Consider the following 19,438-nt stretch of genomic DNA (forward strand, 5'->3'; position numbering starts at 1 on the left):
ATCCTCTTGCCTCGGGTGAGTGGGGGTTGGTTTTGACAGAGTGTGGAGTACTCGGGTCTCCCGAACCAGTGCTTCATTTGCAGACAGATGGGCCACCTAGCGAAGGCTTGTCCACGGAGGAGGCCACGACCTGCACCTCAGCCTCAGCCCCAGCCTGCCAAGGCTGGGCCGCAACCTCAGCCAGCGACAGCGCACAGATTCTGAGCCACCCTCCGAGCCTGGGGCTCCAACGGAGGAGGGGTGGCAGCAGGCCCGTGGCCATCGACGCCAGGGGCCACAGCGACAGCCTGGCACGCAAAGTGGCCCTCAGGTGCCTACTCAGCAGCAGTGGGTTCCCACGGGGAACTGCTTTGGTCCTCTTGAGCAGGAGGAGTCCCCTACGCCAGCCTCCACCTCCGCTTCACCCTCGCCAGCCTTCCCACCTCCATATCTCCCCTCTTCCTCCTCATCCCCTCCTCTGTCCTCTGCTCCCGCCCACTCCCCACCTCGCCCCTCTGTCTCTATCGCCCCACCCCGCTTCTCTTCTCCTCCGCCCCCCCCTGCTCCTGCTCCTCCTCCTCCTGCTCCAGTACCTCAGTCGACCCAGGAGACTGGTCCCTCGCCGGCGGCTAGGAGATCTCTTGGCAGTGCTTTTGCCACGAGTCGCCTAGCGAGAGAGGGTCAGCCCTTCTTGCGGCCCCCTCTGCAGATTCAGACATCTTCCCTTGCAGCTATCCCTCGTGGTCTAACGAGCATTGACCTCCGACGCCGCTCGGATTTCTTCGATTACGGATTCACTCGCTTTCTCGGCGATTCCGCAGCAGACCACGAGGCAGCCTGCTTCAGGGTCCACGCTCTGTTCCTCGCCGCTAGGGGGACAGAGGCCTTGGACTCGGCAGTTGGTTTCTCCTTTCCCCTCTGTGGTAGGACCGAGACAAAGTGGTCCCTCGACTCAGTGGAGGGATGGTTGCATACACAGGTTCTCGAGTTCTCTTACCACATGGGAGAACTTGGAGTTACAGATTTGCTGCAGACTTTGTGGCCATTGGCCAAGTTTGAGGTGACACCCCCAGACTCAGCAGGATGTAGGCACATTGTGGTATACTTTTTTGCTGATACGCAGTGTTTGCCTTGCTATGTATACATACATGAGGACTCCTGGACAGAGGAGGTTGCTTTACGCATGGCTCGCTCTGCTTGGGCTTGGGCCAGACACTCACTACAGGCTCGCCTATCTAGAGGACGCTCGGATGCGGATTACTCCCCATCCAAGCCTGCCTCGAAGATAGCCCGTCTTGCTGCTGCGGCAGCATCTGTTCTCTCTCGCTCCCCATGAGGATCGTCTCGTGGAATGTGCAGGGATTAGGTGGGCCCCAGTTTCAGCGACAGCGGGGCCGATTGCGTCAGGAGCTGCAGCGTTGCCTTGTGGGAGGAGAGATTGATCTCCTTATGCTTCAGGAGCACCATTTGTCTGAGAGCCGCATTCGCCGATGTGGTCAGATTTTGCGTGGACGTTATGATACCTTTTGGTCAACTGCTTTTGGACCTGGAGGCATCCAGGGTGGGGTATGTATGACTATTGCGGACTCACTACAGCAGGCCATTGTGGGCAGAGGGATTATTGTGCCAGGCAGGGCTCAGTGGATCACTCTGCAGGTTCAGGGTGACCTTGTGGGCTTCCTGAACATTTATGCGCCCAATGTGGCGAGTGCTCGTGCAGAGTAATGGTCACAGATTGTTGAGTCTCTGCCACAGGTTGACCATTGGTGTGTAGGAGGGGACTTCAACATGTTGGAGGACCCCTCTGACAAGATCGGAGGCAGCCATGCTATTGTGCATGGAGTCGAGTTAGCAGCTTGGGAGAGGTTGTGTATGACTTTGAGGGTCTCGGATACATGGCAGCATTCAGGCTTTGTGAGGCCTTCAGAGAGTCTTGCCTTCTCTAGATCGGACCGCAGAGTGGGAGGAGTGAATCTATCGCGGATAGATCGCTTCTACACTAGTGACCACTTCAGTGACATGGGGGGATCAGTGGGCATCCTGGCAGGGACATCCTTCTCGGACCATGCACCAGTGATCCTCACAGTGGCAGACAGGCAGAGGAGTGGGAGCACGATGCTTCGCATCCCAGAGCGGGTCTTGTTGGACTCAGCACTCAGAGAGAGGGTCGAGGCTCTTTGGACAGAGGGCATGGACAGCTAGGCTCTACCGGCAGATAGAGTGGCCTCAGGCCTAGCTCAGCTTAGCCACTTCTTTCTCCAGGAGTCTTTGGCTCGACGGGCTGCAGCGAGAGAGGAGGAGCAACGTCTCAGACGAGGCATTGCTTCACTACAGAGGATGCAGGAGCAGCATCCAGACAGTCCATGGTTGGAGGAGCAGCTACAGCGGGCTCGACAGGAGCTTGCTTGCACAGAGGAGATGCGCCATGAGTTTGCCTTTCACCGACAGGCATCTCAGTGGACTCAGGTAGGTGACAGAGTGACAGGTGCTTTTTTTGAGACAGTGGGATCTCGGCACTCACATGCCAAGGTCAAACAGCTGAGGAGACCCGATGGGTCAGTTGTTTGTGAGCCTGAGGATATGCGTGCAGTTGCTACTGACTTTTACCGTGAGCTACTGTCGGCTGAGCCTCAGTCAGAGAGACAGGATGCATGCAGGGAGCAGGTTTGGGCGCAGATGCCTTGTCTTGTGACTGAGGAGATGCGCCAGAGGCTAGAGATACCTCTTCAGCTTGAGGAGCTGCACACGGCTCTTAGGGCCCTTCCTCGTGGTAGCTGTCTCGGTGAGGATGGACTGACTCCCAGCTCTTCTTGGAGTACTGGGACCTGATTGGCCCAGATCTTTGTAGTGCCTTTCAGTACATTCTGCACACAGGAGTGATGCCGGATAGCATGAGTGAGGGCCTGATTTACCTCATTCCGAAGGAGGGTGGCTCCTTGGATGAGATTCGACAGTGGCGCCCCATCACCATCCTCAACTCAGCCTACAAAATTCTTGCCAAGGCTCTGAGTTTGAGGATTCAGCCACTTTTGGAGAGCCTTATACATGGGACTCAGACAGGTTTTGTCAAGGAACGCAGTATCCTTGACAACATCTTCACTTTCTGGGAGGCTTCTGCCCTGGCACGTCTCCGTGGGGAGGACCTTGTGATTCTTCTTCTCGATTTTGAGAAGGCATACGACAGAGTTGACTGGGACTTTCTAGAGGGCACGCTTCGCAGGATGGGCTTCTCAGATGCTTGGATAAGAGGGGTGTCAGCTTTATACAGACAGGCTCACAGTCATGTGCTTTTGGTAGGAGGTAGAGGTGAGCGCTTCATGCTCACACGATCGGTCAGACAGGGTTGTCCTCTTGCCCCCTTTCTCTTTCTGTTCTATGCGGAGGCGATAAGCAGATTTTTGGTGTCACAACAGGTTGGTTTGAGGGGCTTAGCACTTCCTATACGGGGAGATGAGCTTCTGGACGCTGAGTTTGCAGACGACTCAGCCTTGTACTTAGAGGGCCAAGAGGCCAATTTACACAGATGTGGGCAGGCTCTGGAGACCTTCTACTGTGCATCGGGCGCACTGATCAACTGGAGAAAGACAGTGGCTTTCTCGGTTGGCAGTGCTCATGTGCCAGAGTGGATGCCAGGAGAGGGTTTCAGGTGGATTCCTCCAAGGACTGCAGTTCGATACTTGGGTTGTCAGGTTGGTTTGGATTTGTCCCCCGAGGAGCAGATTGCTCCGCTTCTCCTGTCCATCAGGAGAAAGCTGTTACATTGGAGCTCAGCATGACTTTCGCTGGCTGGTAGAGTAGTAGTTGCCAACCAGGTGTTGTTGGCAACTATGTGGTACATCACTTCTTGCTGGATCTTCTCGAGTTCTTGTATCAGCCAGGTAGAGAGGCTGATCAGGAACTTCCTTTGGTCAGGACGCGACACTCAAATTGCCCGAGCCAAGGTGGCTTGGTCGGTCATCACACTCCCTTGCTCTCAGGGAGGGCTTGGGATCATTGATCCAGCACAGCACAGCAGAGCCCTTCTTGGGAAGTTCGTCGTCAGAGGACTTCTTCCAGGCGAGGAGCCCTGGAAGGAGTTCTTGCTGCAGAGGCTTCGTGCCAGGGTGCCTCAATCAGGAGGACCTTGGCAACTTTCGACCAGATGGATCTTCACAGAGTTGCGCCGAGTTGGTTTGAGCAGGAGACTGGAGGACCGATTCGCTGTGAGTTTGCTTCGTTCTTGGGAGCTCTTACAGCGTGGCCTAGAGCAGAGACAACCGACATGCACGGAGGAGCGCCTACGGCAACCCCTCGTCTGGAACCCCATGGTTAGCACCCAGAGAGGCCACTTGGTTGGGAGTAGGCCTCATGTTTCTTGGGGTCCCATGGCAGCAGGTCCAGCGCGCTCTCTAGGTGACTGGCTAGAGTTCACAGGTCTGTCAGAGGAGGTACAGGCGATCCAGCTACAGGGCATGAGAGGGGTTCAGAGCATGTGTCAGGACATCTCAGATTCACTTCCCGCTGAGTGGCTCACACCTCTCGAGCTAGTAGCACCCCGATGGATGGGAGCCTTCACACGACTGGAGGTTCTCATCTCAGTCAGGGCCTGTTCAGAGACTGTCCCAGCCCTGTTCTTCGAGCTTCAGGGTGGGGGATGATTACAGCGAGTTGCAGTAGAGGCCCCGCAGGTAGCAGAGTGCTGCTTCCAGAGGATCCGTGTTGTGGGCATCTGTGGGAGGACTTGCGTCATAGACCCTGACCCAACAACTCTTGAGACAAGGCACTGGAGGCTATGGGCTTGGGAGTGTTGTCCATTGGCACGAGTGCAGTGGGATCCTGGTGAGTGGCTATGGAGGGACCCCTTCTCTTCTGTAGACCGCCCAGGAGTCCCTTTCTTTCAGTACACTGTTCGGCTAGGACGTCATATACTTGCAGCGCAAAGAGAGGCCCGCCCCGCTACAGCACGTCATTGGCAGGAGGAGGGCCTCACAGCTGAGTTCTTGGCAGCTTTTTGGCAGAGGCTGTGGGACTCCAGACAGCCGAGGCGCGTCACTTTGTTCCAGTGGTTGGTTGCACACAGAGCCACAGCAGTTGGGAGCTGGCTTGTGCATAGTGGTCTCTCGGCCGCATGTACAGCCTGTGACCAGTTGGTGGAGTCACGTCACTGTCTTTGGGACTGTCCCTCGGCCCAGCAGGTGTGGCTACGAGTTCTTCGGCTGATGCCTGCCCTCTCCACAGCTCGACAGTACACTTGGGGGGCAGCAGCTTGGTCCACCCTCACGGGCCCGGCACTTCAGTTTGAGCTATCTTCCACCAGCAGGATGATAGTGATACAGGGGGGGTGACCTACACTCCAGCTTGTTACAGATCTTACTCCATAGGAGTGGAGCAGTGAGAGGGAGGAGTGTTGGGAGCTCATCAGCGGCTTAGCTCTCTGGTTCATCTGGCGGGCCCGCTGTTTCCGCATCTTTGAGGCTCGCCCTGTGCCACCAGTAGAGACTGTTCGTGACTTTTGGCTAGAGCTGATCCATACTCTCAGAGGACAGCTTGAGGGTCTACATGGCAGCTCCGACCGCATGTGGGAGCGCCGAGAGGCTTTCCTTTGACTCTGGCGCCCTGGGCCTTTTTACACCATGGTCCAGAGGGTGCTCAGACGGCACTACTCTCCACCTGTGTGGCTTTTCCCTCCTCCCATCTCTTGATTTAGCCCCATTGTATATATGTTGTTTTTTCATTGGGAGAGTCTCCCCATCATGCTTGTTGTAGCCCTCTCCTGCAAAGGTGGATGTAGCCCTATGGGCAGTTTTCATTAACTAATAAAAGGATCTTTTTCTCGAAAAAAAAAAAAAAAAAGAATGTCTCAACCGCTTTAACTGTAGCATCGATACCACGATGCCCTGCATACGGTGGGACATGACTCTCTTCCATAACTTTGCGTCGCAATGGCTTTGTGACACACAATCTGCCATGCATCATCATGAACCCGTCTTTAAGAAGATAGTGTTCATGACGTTGTCCATCCATTAGCTGCTCGAAGACCCTTGCAAAATCTTCATCATTTGCATACATTTCTCTCATATCATCAAGTTCATGATGATAAGGAATTGACACAGCTGAAATTTGTGGCTTCCTTGACAAGGCATCAGCCACAACTTCTTCTTGCCTTCCACATGCACAATCTCAAAATGGAACATGGACAAGATATTTGCCCATCACATATGCTTCTCAGATAACTTTGTCTATGTCAAGAAGTATCGCAAGGTCTGATGGTCCGTTTGGACAACGAAATCTGCACCTAGCAGGTAGTGTTTCCAACTTAAGAGCGCATGAATCACAGCCAGTAACTCTTTCTCATAGACCTGCATGGTCATCTCTGGCCCTTGCAAAATTCTGCTCTCATAGGCTACTACCCTGCCATCTTGCATTAGCACTGCACCAATGCTACTACCGCAGGCATCACACTGGACCACAAATGACTTCCTAAGATCTGGCAACACAATGACTGGATCTGAAGTCATCTTTTCCTTTAAGAGATTAAAAGCTGAAATCTCTTTCTGTGTCCATCTAAAGGTGACTGCCTTCTTTTGAAGAGCATGTAAAGGTGAAGCAATCTCAGCGAAATTTCGGATAAACCTTCTATAATAGGAGCATAGTCCCAAGAAGCTTCGGACATCATGCACCGTCTTCAAATTTGGCCATGACTTGATCGCTTCAACTTTTGCAGGATCCATTCTGACACCATCCTTTGAGACAATGTGTCCCAGAAAGTGAATCTCTTCCAGAAAAAACTCACTTTTCTTTGCATTGATGAGCAACCTATGACTGCGTAGCTCTTTGAACACAATGGCCAAGTGATGCCTATGCTCCTCTTCATTCTTTGAGTAGACTATCATATCATCAAAGAATGTACCAACAAACTGCTGGTGTGGACGGAAAATTCTGTCCATCATCCTATTGAACGTAGCAGGAGCATTTGTGAGACCAAAGGGCATCACTAAAAATTTGTAAAGGCCAAACGTTGTTCTAAAAGCAGTCTTGTGCACATCCTCTGATCTAATGCGGATCTGATGGTACCCACTCTTTAGATCTATCCTGCTAAACATAGCTGCTCCTTCTAATTTGTCCATAATATCATCAATTCTAGGTATAGGGAACCTATTCTTGCTGGTATTCTTGTTCAGTGCACGGTAGTCGATGCACATAAGCCATGAGCCATCCTTTTTCTGCACCAACAACACTGGAGAACAGAATGGAGATGAACTGGGCTGAATCAACCCCTTTTCTAACAACTCCTGTACTTGGCCCATTATCTCTTTCTGCTGAGCCGCACTAACCCTGTACGGAGGCTTATTTGGTGGGCTACTGCCTGGCACCAAATCTATCGCATGGTCCTCGGGTCTCTCTGGCGGTAATTGAGATGGTAATGAATCGGAAAAACAGTCACTATACTGTTGTAAAAACATTGACCTTTCTTTATCTAACACAGATAAATTTGATTCATCACAATCTGACACTTCTCGTGCAAAAACCAAGTACGCAGAAAGATGCTTTTTCATTACCAAAGTAATAGCAGAAGCTGATACAGTGGGAATAGACTCCCCTTTAAGCTTTACATCCAGAATGTGAGTCTTTCCCCTGCTCTGTACAGTGATCTTTTTGTTGTAGGCATCCATGATTCCCTGTACACGAAATAACCAAGGAATACCTAACAACACATCACATCCGTCCAGTGGCATGATGTAAAATTCTTCAGCATCTACATAGAATTGGATATGTAGGCGCAACTTTCCAATGATGGGTGTCACAGTCTCTGTATGGCCAGGACATGCCAAACCTGCCTCTGTTGTATACCCCATCTCTTCAGGTCTGATTCCCAACTTTGAAGCCAATTCTGGGGAAATGAAGTTGACTTTGGCACCTAGATCAAAGAAGATAAGCACTGTTTGATCCCTGACCTTTCCCCATGCTTTGCAAAGCTCACTTGCATCTAAATTTGTCTTGTCGCCCACCATATCTGGCACTAGACCAGCCATGGGCTTCTTTCCTTTCCTGTCCTCCTTGTCTTCAGACTCAGCTGGCCTTTTCTTTGTGGGACAATTGCAAGCAATGTGGCCAGGCTGCTCACAAATAAAGCATTTGTTCTCTGTCCTCAGGACCTTCTTTTGCTCTTCAGACTTGCGAGGAAAACGTCTTTTCCATTTCTTCACTGGCCCCTTTTCTGATTCAGCCGAAGCTTTGCCTTCCCCTGCGTTGGCCGGCTCCTGAGTCACTTTAGGAACCTCCTTGGAAACATACTTCTTCGCTGAATTTTTCTTGGCTGATCCTTCCTTGACGCCAGTATTGAATTCACAATCTTCTCCCTTGTGCAAACCATTGCCAGTGTTTGCTACCTCGATGAGCTGCGTCAAAGTAGTGACTTTGGTCTTTGTGTAGTACTTTCTCAATCCTTTGGGTAGGCCACACCAGTATTTTTCAATCTGTTCTGTCAATGGCACAAACCTATAGGAAGTTACTGGAAGTAGAGCTTTCCAAAACTTCCGATTGTAGTCATCCAGATTCTTGCAAGTAGCAACATTAAGCAAGTGCCATTCTGTCATGACATCTGCTTCAAAATCATCAGATAACCATGCTGCTGCAAAAATCTGCTTGAAGTAAATCCATGTGGACGGAGCTTGCCCTTGAAGCAATAAAGTTGTCCACCATTGTCCCGCATTCCCTGTCAAGAAAGTGGCTGCCTTGCGGCCCTTTGAAGCCTCTGTAAAGTTTCCCCCTGCATAGGCCTTGTCAAACTGCTGGAGGAATGAGAGAGCCTTCTTCCTGTCATCAAACCGTGTAAAGGTCGTGAAAGACACACCTTTGCCACCTTCTTTGTACGGAGTTGGCCTCTCCAGCGGCGTTAAATTGTCATATGGAAGTGACTGAAACATGGGAACACTATTAGGGTTGATCTGTGTTCCTTGGCCGCTATTAACTTGACCTGGAAACGCCATATTTGGCTGCTGATTTGTAATTCCAGCCATACCAAAATTTGCCTGTGGCATCCCAAATTGGCCTTGAGTGCTCTGAAACCCTGGTAGCATGCCCGTGACACCATACATGGGGTTAGGCATCATCGTTTGAGCTATTGGCCAGATACGATGTGCTATTGGCCAGATACGCACATCTTCACATCAGCTACGGATCGAGACTGGGAGATATAGCGGAGTACTAGCTGAAGGAGTACGAGCGGAAGTGCGACGCGAGAGAGAGTGCGAGAAGAAGAGCATGACGATATGGTGAACTCGCTCTACTGTAATGTGTAGAGCATAGTGAGTTCTTATTAGGTTTTTACAAAAGAATACGTGTACATACCTGGCGGCCCGCCCACTTACCTGGGCGACCACATTGGGCTTTATACCCCAACAACCTCCCACTTAAAGTCCAATGTGGTACTTTAAGTGTGAGAGAAGCTACTATACAAGCTAATATACAAGAGATGTAGAGAAGTGATGTACTATCCTATACCTAACTGCTTGCAAAAATGCGCAAAGCTCTCTGAGGGAAGTCCTTTTGTAAGTAGATCAGTAGGATTTTCTGTGGTGTGAACTTTGACAAGCTGAAGTTGCTTATCCTCCAGTATTTCCCTGATGAAATGATACTTGTCACCAGCGTGTGACTACTATCTATCCTTTTTGTTGATTTCTTTCTTATTATCTCTTTACTTTCACCTTTTGCAAACACCCCTCGGGAAATCTAATTGCCCTGCATTGCATAGCTAGTGTGGAACTGTTCAGAGGGAGTCCAAGCCTGAGGGCAAGATAGCACTAAGGCAAGATAGCACTAAGGTTGGACAAAGACTATGGTTAGCCAAAGTGGGGTCATTGACTAGCCAAAGTTGAATCCTTTGCTACAGAGGCTACATTTCAGTTCTGGATGTGGCCGCAGTGTACAAAGAGGGTCGGATGACCTAGAAAGATACAATGGCAGCATCTCCTAAAATTTAAGGAACTGCTATTTTGGGACTTGAAAATGTGTTGACGTCATTACCTCCGGAATGACAAAGGGAACATTTTCTTACTCTGCCGCGAAGTCAACTGGGCAGCCGGTTGGGAGATTTTTAGGCGGCAACCCCGAAACGGGAAAATGCTTGTAAATGTGCCAAGTGGCACCTTCTGGTGCACTTGCCTCATGCAACAAGAGTTGGCGCTGAATTTAAGAGAGGGAGAGCCTCATTTTCAGTTTTGTCACAGGTTAAGAGCTACGGAGTGCTTGCTTTCCCTCTTATGCACAGTGCGGTGCCAGGAGTGATACCCTGCACGCTACGCACTGGCCTCTCTCTCCCCTTTGGCAGTATGTTATGCCCCACCAGTGGGCTTTTCATTTGACCAATGTACAGTTGTGTGGGTTCATGCACGATTGCCGAGGCAAGAACCTCTTGCACATGTACTGGATTAGCTAGCGGCTAATCCCCCGCAGGTACAGGTGAATTCGGAGAGGTTTCACGCCAGAAATCTCGTCCGATTCAAAGGGCAAGTAGCCCTACAGGTGCGGGAGCTCGAGGACTTGCTACGGATGCGACCGGCACGCGAAACGGAGCCCAAAACAGTAAATTACAGCCTGCTGTGTATTTTTGCAGGTTTAGGGTTTTGGCCCTAAACGGACTCTAATACCCCCAAGAAGTTCGGGTACGCAAGCGGACCATTGTGCAGGCGATCTGGCGCATTTTCAGGGCTGAAAACAGAGAATTCAGCGTGCTGCAGATTCTCGCCAGGTTTTGCAAAGTGCCCGTATGCGTCGGGAAAGTCTGCCAATGCGTGGGAATACTGACTGTGAAGGGTTCTAGTACAGTTATGTTGCCGAAATCAAGCCAAAACAGTCAAAATTCAGCCAAGGTTGTGCGGGGCAGCTTGGAAAGAACCACAGCGTATATTCCCTCTTCTAAACAATAAAGAAATACCGAAAGGGGCGCCTAAGTTAGGGGCCAATCTGGTGTCGGTCTTCTCATACAGGTGCATTCTAGCATCTGTATCCCATTCCCCTCTCTTGTGTCTTGAAAGTACAGGTAAAATAGACGACTAATAATGGGTGAAAGCTAAATCAAGGTTTGAAGTAAAGTCTACCGCCCTTTTTGGATTGAACAGGCCGGTTTCATGGTTCCATCGCCGGGATTAAATCACTTTTTCCCAGACCAGATGATGTGACTGAAGAGGTTTCCTCTTCACAGGGTCAACAGACACATGAAGTGAGTGAGTCCTCAAGACCACCACAGACAGATGACGATATATTCAGGACCCAGTTGGCTACTGCTGTGGCTATGTTCACACAAGTAATGCAGAATCCGAGGTTTTTAGCCTTTCTGCAACCTCCTGTTCCGTCTCAGCAAGTTGGGTCACTGGATCATATTCAAAAGCCTGTTAAGGCTCGAGCACAGGTGATTCATACCGCACAGTCAATGGAAACACCTGTACACTTGACGGAGAACATGCAGTCTCCACAACCTGTGCCTAAGGTGCAAGAACAGGTGGCTGAGATGCCAGTCTTTGAAGTTGTACCAGTTCAGCCCGCCACCTTTCAGCAGCCTATAGCTGGTTCTAATGGGCAGGGAAGCAACCTACAAGCTATGCAACAGGTCTTCCCACCACCTTCAGTACACCCTGGCTATTTTGGAGGTGGATCGGTATTCCAGAGCATGGCTGGTCATGCACAAGTGCGTGTCCATGTATCTGGACCTCGTCACAAAACCATCCTCCATAAGCTAGATGAGATGCTCTCTGTAGAAAGCCATCTTCGTGCCCATCTCCTGTGCTGGCTATATCCATGTCCTCCTGGTGTCTAGCTAAGTCAAGTCCTGGCGGATGAGCCTCGTGATCCCGGACTGTGTAAGAGTCAGAGAGGGTGCATCCAGTGAGTATTGGAAGGGAGGCAATCTGTCTATGCTGAACCCATGCCCCTCAAACCATGATGTCATCTCCCCATACCAGCATGCTGTATCTCCCTGCATGGCTAACTGTCGAGAGGACTCAAGTGCAAGGCAGACATATCTGTCTCTAAGAAGTTCCCACATGCGGTGTATGAAGGAGACAGATTTGGTGAGCGGCTCAACCACTAGTGGGGGGGTAGCTAGCTCTGCTCGTACAATAGCACATGGTACTGAAGCCTTGGCTCTAATGAGCCGCGAGATCAGAGAGACCAGAGGCTTCTCCATGTCCCCCCATCCATCACAGCGGCCTGTCCTCCCGTGCTGATCCAATGAAGGTCCCCAAATCTCAGCTCCATAAACCAATGCAGAAGCCACCAAAGTGTCAAAGAACCAGAGCTTCGTCGGAGGCTCCTGAAACTCAACCTGTGAACACATCCTTTCCAATCTACCCAATGTTGCATCGGCTCTGGTCAATCTAGTCTCTGCTGCCCTCCTCAATGAAAATGCTGGCCCACTAAAAATTACTCCAAGGTAAGTGTAAGCATTTGTATACTCCACTGTCTCCTGGCCGTATGTGAATGTGGGTGCTGACCTCCTGATCCAGTGTGGGTGGTATTAAATACCATGACCTTGGTTTTACCAAGGTTGACGGACAAACCACTTTCCTGGGCAAACCTATGCAAAGCATCCAAGTGACGTTGCATCCCCTCCGGAGAGTCGGAGATCAACACAATATCATCAGCATATAACAATAGTGGTATCCATGTCCCTGCCAGCTGTGCACCTCTATCACCATCTCTCTCAATGTAGTCAGAAACCTCATCCACATACATACCAAATAGAGTAGGAGAGAGCGGGCAGCCCTGCTTCACCTCTATAGTGGAGTGAACCCGTGTGGATAGACCCTCTGAGGTGCGTACATGCCCCACTACTGACTTGTATAATGCCATTACCCCCCAAATGAGCTCTGTGAACACTCCCATCTGCTGTAATCTACGCATCAATCTAGCTCTGGGCACTATGTCAAAAGATTTGCGGAAATCCACAAAGCTACAATAGATCCGTCTCCCATGCGATCTGCCCTCCTCAATGATGGCTTTGAGTGTCAAGATATGGTCAAGAGTAGAAAAACCCCTCCTGAACCCTGCCTGCCCGGCTGCGCATATCCCCTCCCTCTCTGCCCATCTACTAGCTGCTGCTCAAGAATAGATGCATACAACCGTGCCAATGAGAGAGAGAGAGAGAGAGAGAGAGAGAGAGAGAGAGAGAGACCTTAATAATGTCGAGGTGTAGAAGACTTTGCCACTGAGCTTTAGGAAGCAGCGATAAGGTAACCAACTGAGGCATGATCTGAGAGCTGGTAGTAAAATCTTCCTCTTCTTGCTGCAGCCCTCTCTGCTCAGTCTTGAGTGCTGTTGGATCCTCAATAAACGAACAATTTTCTGTGCTTTCATGTGCAGAGGGGACAGTAGGCAATGATTTGTCAACCACCCTTTTTCCACTCCCAGCATTCTCATAGTCCATCGTGCTGGTATAAATCAGCCTGTTGCCCCTATGATCATGAAACAAATAATCAAAACTTGGGGGTTTGTAAAAAGAGGAAAAATGAGATTAAATACACACCATAAGTATATTCCATTATGTCCAATGTGAGTTGTTGCTAGCATATCCATGCTAGGAGACAGAGAGAGAGAGGTCACAGGGTCCACAACACGCATTGCATCCAACTGCTTCGATGAAACAACATCCCAAACCCTAATGGTCCCATCCATAGCAGAAGACAAAAGCCATTTTCCGTCCTCACTAAAGCACAAATCTGTTACACGATCCTTGTGACCTTCAAACATGCGTACCAACTTTGCAGCTTCGACATCATAAACGCGCAAAACCAGATCATATGACACGGTTGCAAGCAATCCTGAAACACAACATGATGTTCGATGTGTCCTGTCTGATTAGAGAACCATAATGAGAATGGACATATATGAAAGGAACACGAACCACTCCCTCGATTGAAAATCATCTTTACAAGCGGTGATCCCAACAACCATCTGCTCTTCTCTTGACCCCCTTTGAAACTCCACACCTACATAGCCAAAGCATAACAACGTGAGAAAGACAAAACTAAAATCAACATGCAGGTTGTCACATGCCCAGCTTACCTTGACATGGCAATCATAGCTGCCACTAATAATCAGGTTGTTGGTGCCATCACAAGCAAGTCCAACTACTGCCCCCTCATGAGCTTTGTAATCATTTAAACTGGCATCATGGTAAATCTGCCGGCTTAAACCTGATTGTATGTTGAACCGTTCCACATGCCCTGCCTCGGTTCCAATGATTGCGAAGTTCCCACAAGAGCTCAACGCACAAGCCTGAACATATCCATAAAAATTTTGAATGCATCTTCATTTTATTGAGAGAGAGAGAGAGAGAGAGAGAGAGAGAGAGAGAGAGAGAGTATTTTATTGACATTTTCGAAAAGCAGAACACGGCGCGGGGGGAGAGAGAATGAGGAATTTCATTAACGTTTTCAAAAACTCGAACTCGGCCTATGAGACAAGTCAATGTACATGTATGGTATATCCGCTATACATCCCCAAAAAAGAAAAAGCCGAACTGGAAACCAAAGACTAAAAGTAATTGATAAAGCTGGTGCTAGGACTCAATCTGGAGAATAGTTTATGCAAGTTGATATTGAAAAGGCCTTTGACGCTGTACATTGGGACTTCATTGCTGCCATGATGAGGTGCCTAGGGTTCGGTCCTAGGGATGCTTGTAGTACGTCTTTAGGGATCCTAGAAGGTGCTTTTGTAAATTGAAGCTTCTGCCAATTTGTTCTTGCGATTGGCATAGTCTGTTGTGGCCAGGTGAGATTGTTCCTCCGAATCTGATTACTAGGCATTTGGGGTATCCAATTGGATGGAATGTCACTCACTCTCAAAAAGTGGATTGGGTTATGCAACGATTGAATGTCAAATTGCAATTACTGGAACTTGGCCATTGCATGTTCGACTGCAAATCGTTCAGAGCATCCTAATAACACATGTTCAGTTCTTTTTGCCACTGATGCATTGGCCTCGTCATTGTCTTGATTCTCTCATGTCAGCCGGTTTTGTCTCATTTGTGGCGGACTCATGCTCGTGAAAAAGGCTTACGTTTTATGTCGATGGAGAAGCTTTGCACTCCTCAACGTCTTGGTGGTCTTAATATCTTGGACTTGCGCAAGCATGTTCTTGCTAGAAAAGCTATGTTGTTCCCTACACTTGCGCAACAAATTCATCCTTGGACTCTTGTGTTTGCATGCCTAAGTCAGCATGTTGTTACTTCCTCATTTGGCCATTGAAAATCATCTATCTGGGAGGTGGTATTTGGCAAGATGGCAGGGCACATTCCTGGATATCCTCTTGCTTCTACTTTGATATCTGCTTGGAAAGAGGTTACGATTCATCTATCATGGAATGCTCGGCTAGAAGTTGATTCTCTTCGTTTGGAGAGTCTTCATTGGAGCCGCGCATTCTCTCTTACTTTGGTCGACCGCTCGCCTCGCCAGGCTTACTTTCTCTCTTGTCGTGGCATTCGTGTGGTTGAGGATGTGGTGGATGCGACTAGATACACTTTAGAGTTTCCTTTCGCCGCTCGTCGTTTTGGATTGGCCATGCATTACCATCAATTCTGGAGAGAGCTTCAGCACATGTTGCTTGATTTTCTTTCCATTACACCTTTGCTTGATGGTGATCGCACGTCTGATTGGAATCTTCAGGAAATGCCTTTTTGAGATATTTTTGCCAGTCGAGTTTATGCTCTTCTTCTACCACAACCCTGGCTTGCTGACCATTGTAATGCCCTTTTGCACTTGATATCTAGTGGAGGAAGCTTCTCTCTGCCCTATGGAAAAGCCAACTGCCTTTGAAGGAGCGATTGTTTCTTTGGCGTTGTTTGCTTGGAGTGCTCCCAATCGACACTTTTCTTAGGGCATGTCATATCCGCCCTTCTTCCTGTGTCCATTCCTCGATTGCGGAAGAGAATGTTTGCCACTTGTTGTGGGATTGCTGCATTACTAGAGATTTCCTTCGCCGCGTATCGGCTTGTATACGGCTCCGTTTTCTAGGCATAGTCTTCCACAAACGGTTTTGGGCATTTGGCATTTTCTCACCGACATTACAACGTTTCGCGATCTTCTTTATGAGGGTCAAATATTCGGCTTACTGGACCCTGTGGCGCCATTGTAATGGCTAAATGTTCCATCGCATTCATGCAGGTCCCTTCCCGTTCATCAAGCTTTCTCTTAGGCAATCTTTAGGTTTGCCTTGGAAGTTGGTGATATCACCGCAGAGATACATCAGCTTTCCTATGAATGCTTGTAGCCAACCAATAGGCTTTAGGCACACCATGAGGGCAACATGAGGAGAAGCTTGACAAGTGTCCCTTTTGCTTTCTTTGTACCAAGCTTTCCTTGTGTGTGTGTGTGTGCGCCGTGCGCGCTCTCTCTCATCGCCCCTCTTGTAGGGCTCGCCCCCTCCTTGTAGGGATTGATGATTGAATTTTGCACACCTTGTAAGGATTCTAGGTACTAATCCTTTGATAAGTACTTAAACTCATGATTAAGACTTAAGAAACTGAACTGAACTCAAAGAAAGACTCAGAAGACTCTGTGTTTGATTCATGACTGCTTGAAACTAAGTACAATAGGCTCCTTATATAAGAGACGAAGAGACACAAATGAAAAGACACGTCTCCTGGTGAAGAGACATGACTTTGGACGTCAAGACACATCCTTTCGGCAAAGAGCTGCAACCCTTGGGCGAAGAGTCACACCCGTAGAGCGAAGGGGTGTGACCAGTCGTCGAAGGAGTGTGGCTTTTGGCGAAGAGGCACGTCTTTTGAGCGAAGAGGTGTGACCATCCAAGCGTAGGGGTCCTCCTTGGCATGGCACTTCGCGTATCTACAACTAGGAGTAGATGTAATGTTGTTAACATAGTCACAATCGTGATATTCCCTCCCTCTTTAAATAAAACCCACGGTAGTTGTAGAAACTCCGGAAAGAAGGAAATGTATTGTTGTAGTGCTTCTGCATCCAAAGCTCTTTCTGTTAAGTCCCAGGCCATGGCACTGTTATTGACCATGACTATTTTGCCAAACTGAAAACTGATCATATCTGCAACTTGATAAGTGCCTTTGTCAAAGTTATTTGTAACTTCGAGCTTTGTCCAATAAAAGATTGAGTCTGTATCTGCTTCGAGTGAAATTATTAGTAAATTGACTTGAGTTTTCTGTTGAGTGATGACCATTGGTTGAATACTGTAAGGGATTCCATTGGTTTATCTGGAACAGTAAAATCTTCCTGAAGGGCTGTCGTAGACTGAGACAGAGTAGTGTCTGAAGGTATATCCATCTGTAAAGCTTTATCACTCGAACAAGTTGTGTCCAAAGATTCAATTGCAGAGACTGAAGTCATGCTGCAATAGTCTGTATCTGCTTTGTCCTTTGCACCGCTGAAGCTAAGGTCTGGAATCTTCAAGTTTAAAAAATTATCATTCACCATAGCATTTGGTATCCGTAGAGAGACAAAGACTATATTCTGCAAGGACAGTGATGAGGCGAATTTTCTTGCCTGGATCACGGCCAAAGAAGGAGCTATGTGCTTATTGGTTGTCACATAAGAACTGGAATCTTCTGAATCTTCAGCTTTCTCAGCGGGTATTAAGGCTTCCGATTGAGAAGGGGGAGGTTGAGGGAGTTGTCTTTTCGCACGCACATCGGGTATGTCATCCCTCCGTACATATATCTGTATTAAGGATGTAAATGGTAGAGTTTAGGAATACCTCACATTAAGCTGGTAGCTAGTATGCCATCTTTCCTTTGCTTCCATACAATTCCGGGAAGGGGGTAGAGTGCAGCGGCGAGGATGAAAGGCTCACAACCTTAGGGTCTCGGAAAATTTTTGCTCTGATACCACTGTAAGGATTCTAGGTACTAATCCTTTATTAAGTACTTAAACTCATGATTAAGACTTAAGAAACTGAACTGAACTCAAAGAAAGACTCAGAAGACTCTGTGTTTGATTAATGACTGCTTGAAATTGAATACAATAGGCTCCTTATGTAGGAGACAAAGAGACAGAAATGAAGAAACACGTCTCCTGGTGAAGAGACATGACTTTGGACGTAAAGACATATCCTTTCGGCGAAGAGCTGTAACCATTGGACGAAGAGTCACACCCATAGAGCGAAGGGGTGTGACCAATCGTCGAAGAAGCGTGGTTTTTGGCGAAGAGGCACGTCTTTTGAGCGAAGGGGTGTGACCATCCAAACGTAGGGGTCCTCCTTGGCATGGCACTTCGCGTATCTGCAACTAGGAGTAGATGTAATGCTGTTAACATAGTCACAATCGTGACACACCTTACCTTAAGGACCTTAGTGAGCAAGCATGACAAAGCACCTCAAGCTTGAGTGGTGTTCCCACAAGCACCCCAAGCACCTTAGTCAGCAAGCACGGCAAGCACCTCAAGCACCTTAGTCATCAAGCACGACAAGCACCTCAATCTTGGGCTGGGTTCCCACCCCAAGCTCAGCCATAGCTTACCTAAGGTCAAAGGACCTTTTAACACTAACCTTTGGAGGTCTTTAATGAAGCTAACTCTAGGGTCTTTAAGCTCCATTAGCTAGCCTTGCTCTTTGACAAACCATCTCTCATTTGGACCCCTTTACCATTGGCCCCGTGTTGATATACATCTGAAAGCACATGTCTATATTCTAACCCTTGTTCCCGTTTATTCTCCCACATTAAATAATCAGTTTAATATTAAAAATCATTTCGATTGGTTAGATATTAGTTTTTATGACATTACCTCTCTCCTGAAATCATAGTCGTCCTGGACTATGAGGTAGAAGAGAGAGATCCCTAGTCATTAGTCAACCTTTCTTAGCGGGTAGAGGATCCCTTCTTTCCCTACGACATCTTTCCAAGATGGATGACTAATCCATTTGGTGCTTGGGAGATACAGTTGCCGCAAGCATATCTGCTCGTTAGTCCATTTTATTCTGTCAGAGTAGAGTGTCAAATTCTACTTGGTGTTTGAGAGACGTCATCATCACAAACATGATTCTTAAGCATGCATACTACTTAAATTTGTGCTCAATAAAAAAGAGAACTAGTCTTATAAGACACAAACATTGATCATTTTGAAAAAAACAATTGTGCATTTGCTTACTCTAGTGTAGCAATGTAAGCATTGACAAGGTTCATACTATCCTTAAGCTGTACTCCTTGCATCCATCTAGCATCTTCAAAAGGATAAATTTTGAACTTAATAAGATACCATCGGATAATCTTACCATGTCGTAGGACCTTGTCTTCATGCCAAAGGATAGCTTCGGGTTGTAGCATCTCTTCTTGGTCTTCAATTTCGGGAGGGTCTTCAATAATTGGTTCGCTTGGTGGCTCTCCTTTGTAGGGCTTAAGTAGGCTCACATGAAAAGCATTGTGTATGAGCCAATGGTTGGGCAACTTGAGTTGATAAGCCATCTCATTGATGGGCTTCAAGATTTGGAAAGGACCGTAGTATCTTTTTGCTAGTTT

General features: G+C 48.3%; 1 protein-coding gene across 1 annotated transcript in view; it reads right to left on the reverse strand.

Moving 5' to 3' along the window:
- The window catches only part of LOC147459646 (transducin family protein / WD-40 repeat family protein), a 133,518-nt gene that overhangs the window by 34,016 nt on the left and 80,064 nt on the right, over window positions 1-19,438 (reverse strand). Inside the window, exons 12-15 of the mRNA XM_086510859.1 lie at window positions 14,020-14,232; window positions 13,859-13,943; window positions 13,481-13,775; window positions 13,130-13,409 (exon numbers count right to left, since the gene is read on the reverse strand). Of these exons, the coding sequence (XP_086366985.1) occupies window positions 13,130-13,409; window positions 13,481-13,775; window positions 13,859-13,943; window positions 14,020-14,232 (873 nt within the window). The remainder of the gene's footprint in view (window positions 1-13,129; window positions 13,410-13,480; window positions 13,776-13,858; window positions 13,944-14,019; window positions 14,233-19,438) is intronic.

The sequence above is a fragment of the Adiantum capillus-veneris genome, chromosome 4, assembly GCF_014529385.1.
Source record: "Adiantum capillus-veneris isolate H3 chromosome 4, ASM1452938v2, whole genome shotgun sequence".
Taxonomy (NCBI): Eukaryota; Viridiplantae; Streptophyta; class Polypodiopsida; order Polypodiales; family Pteridaceae; genus Adiantum; species Adiantum capillus-veneris.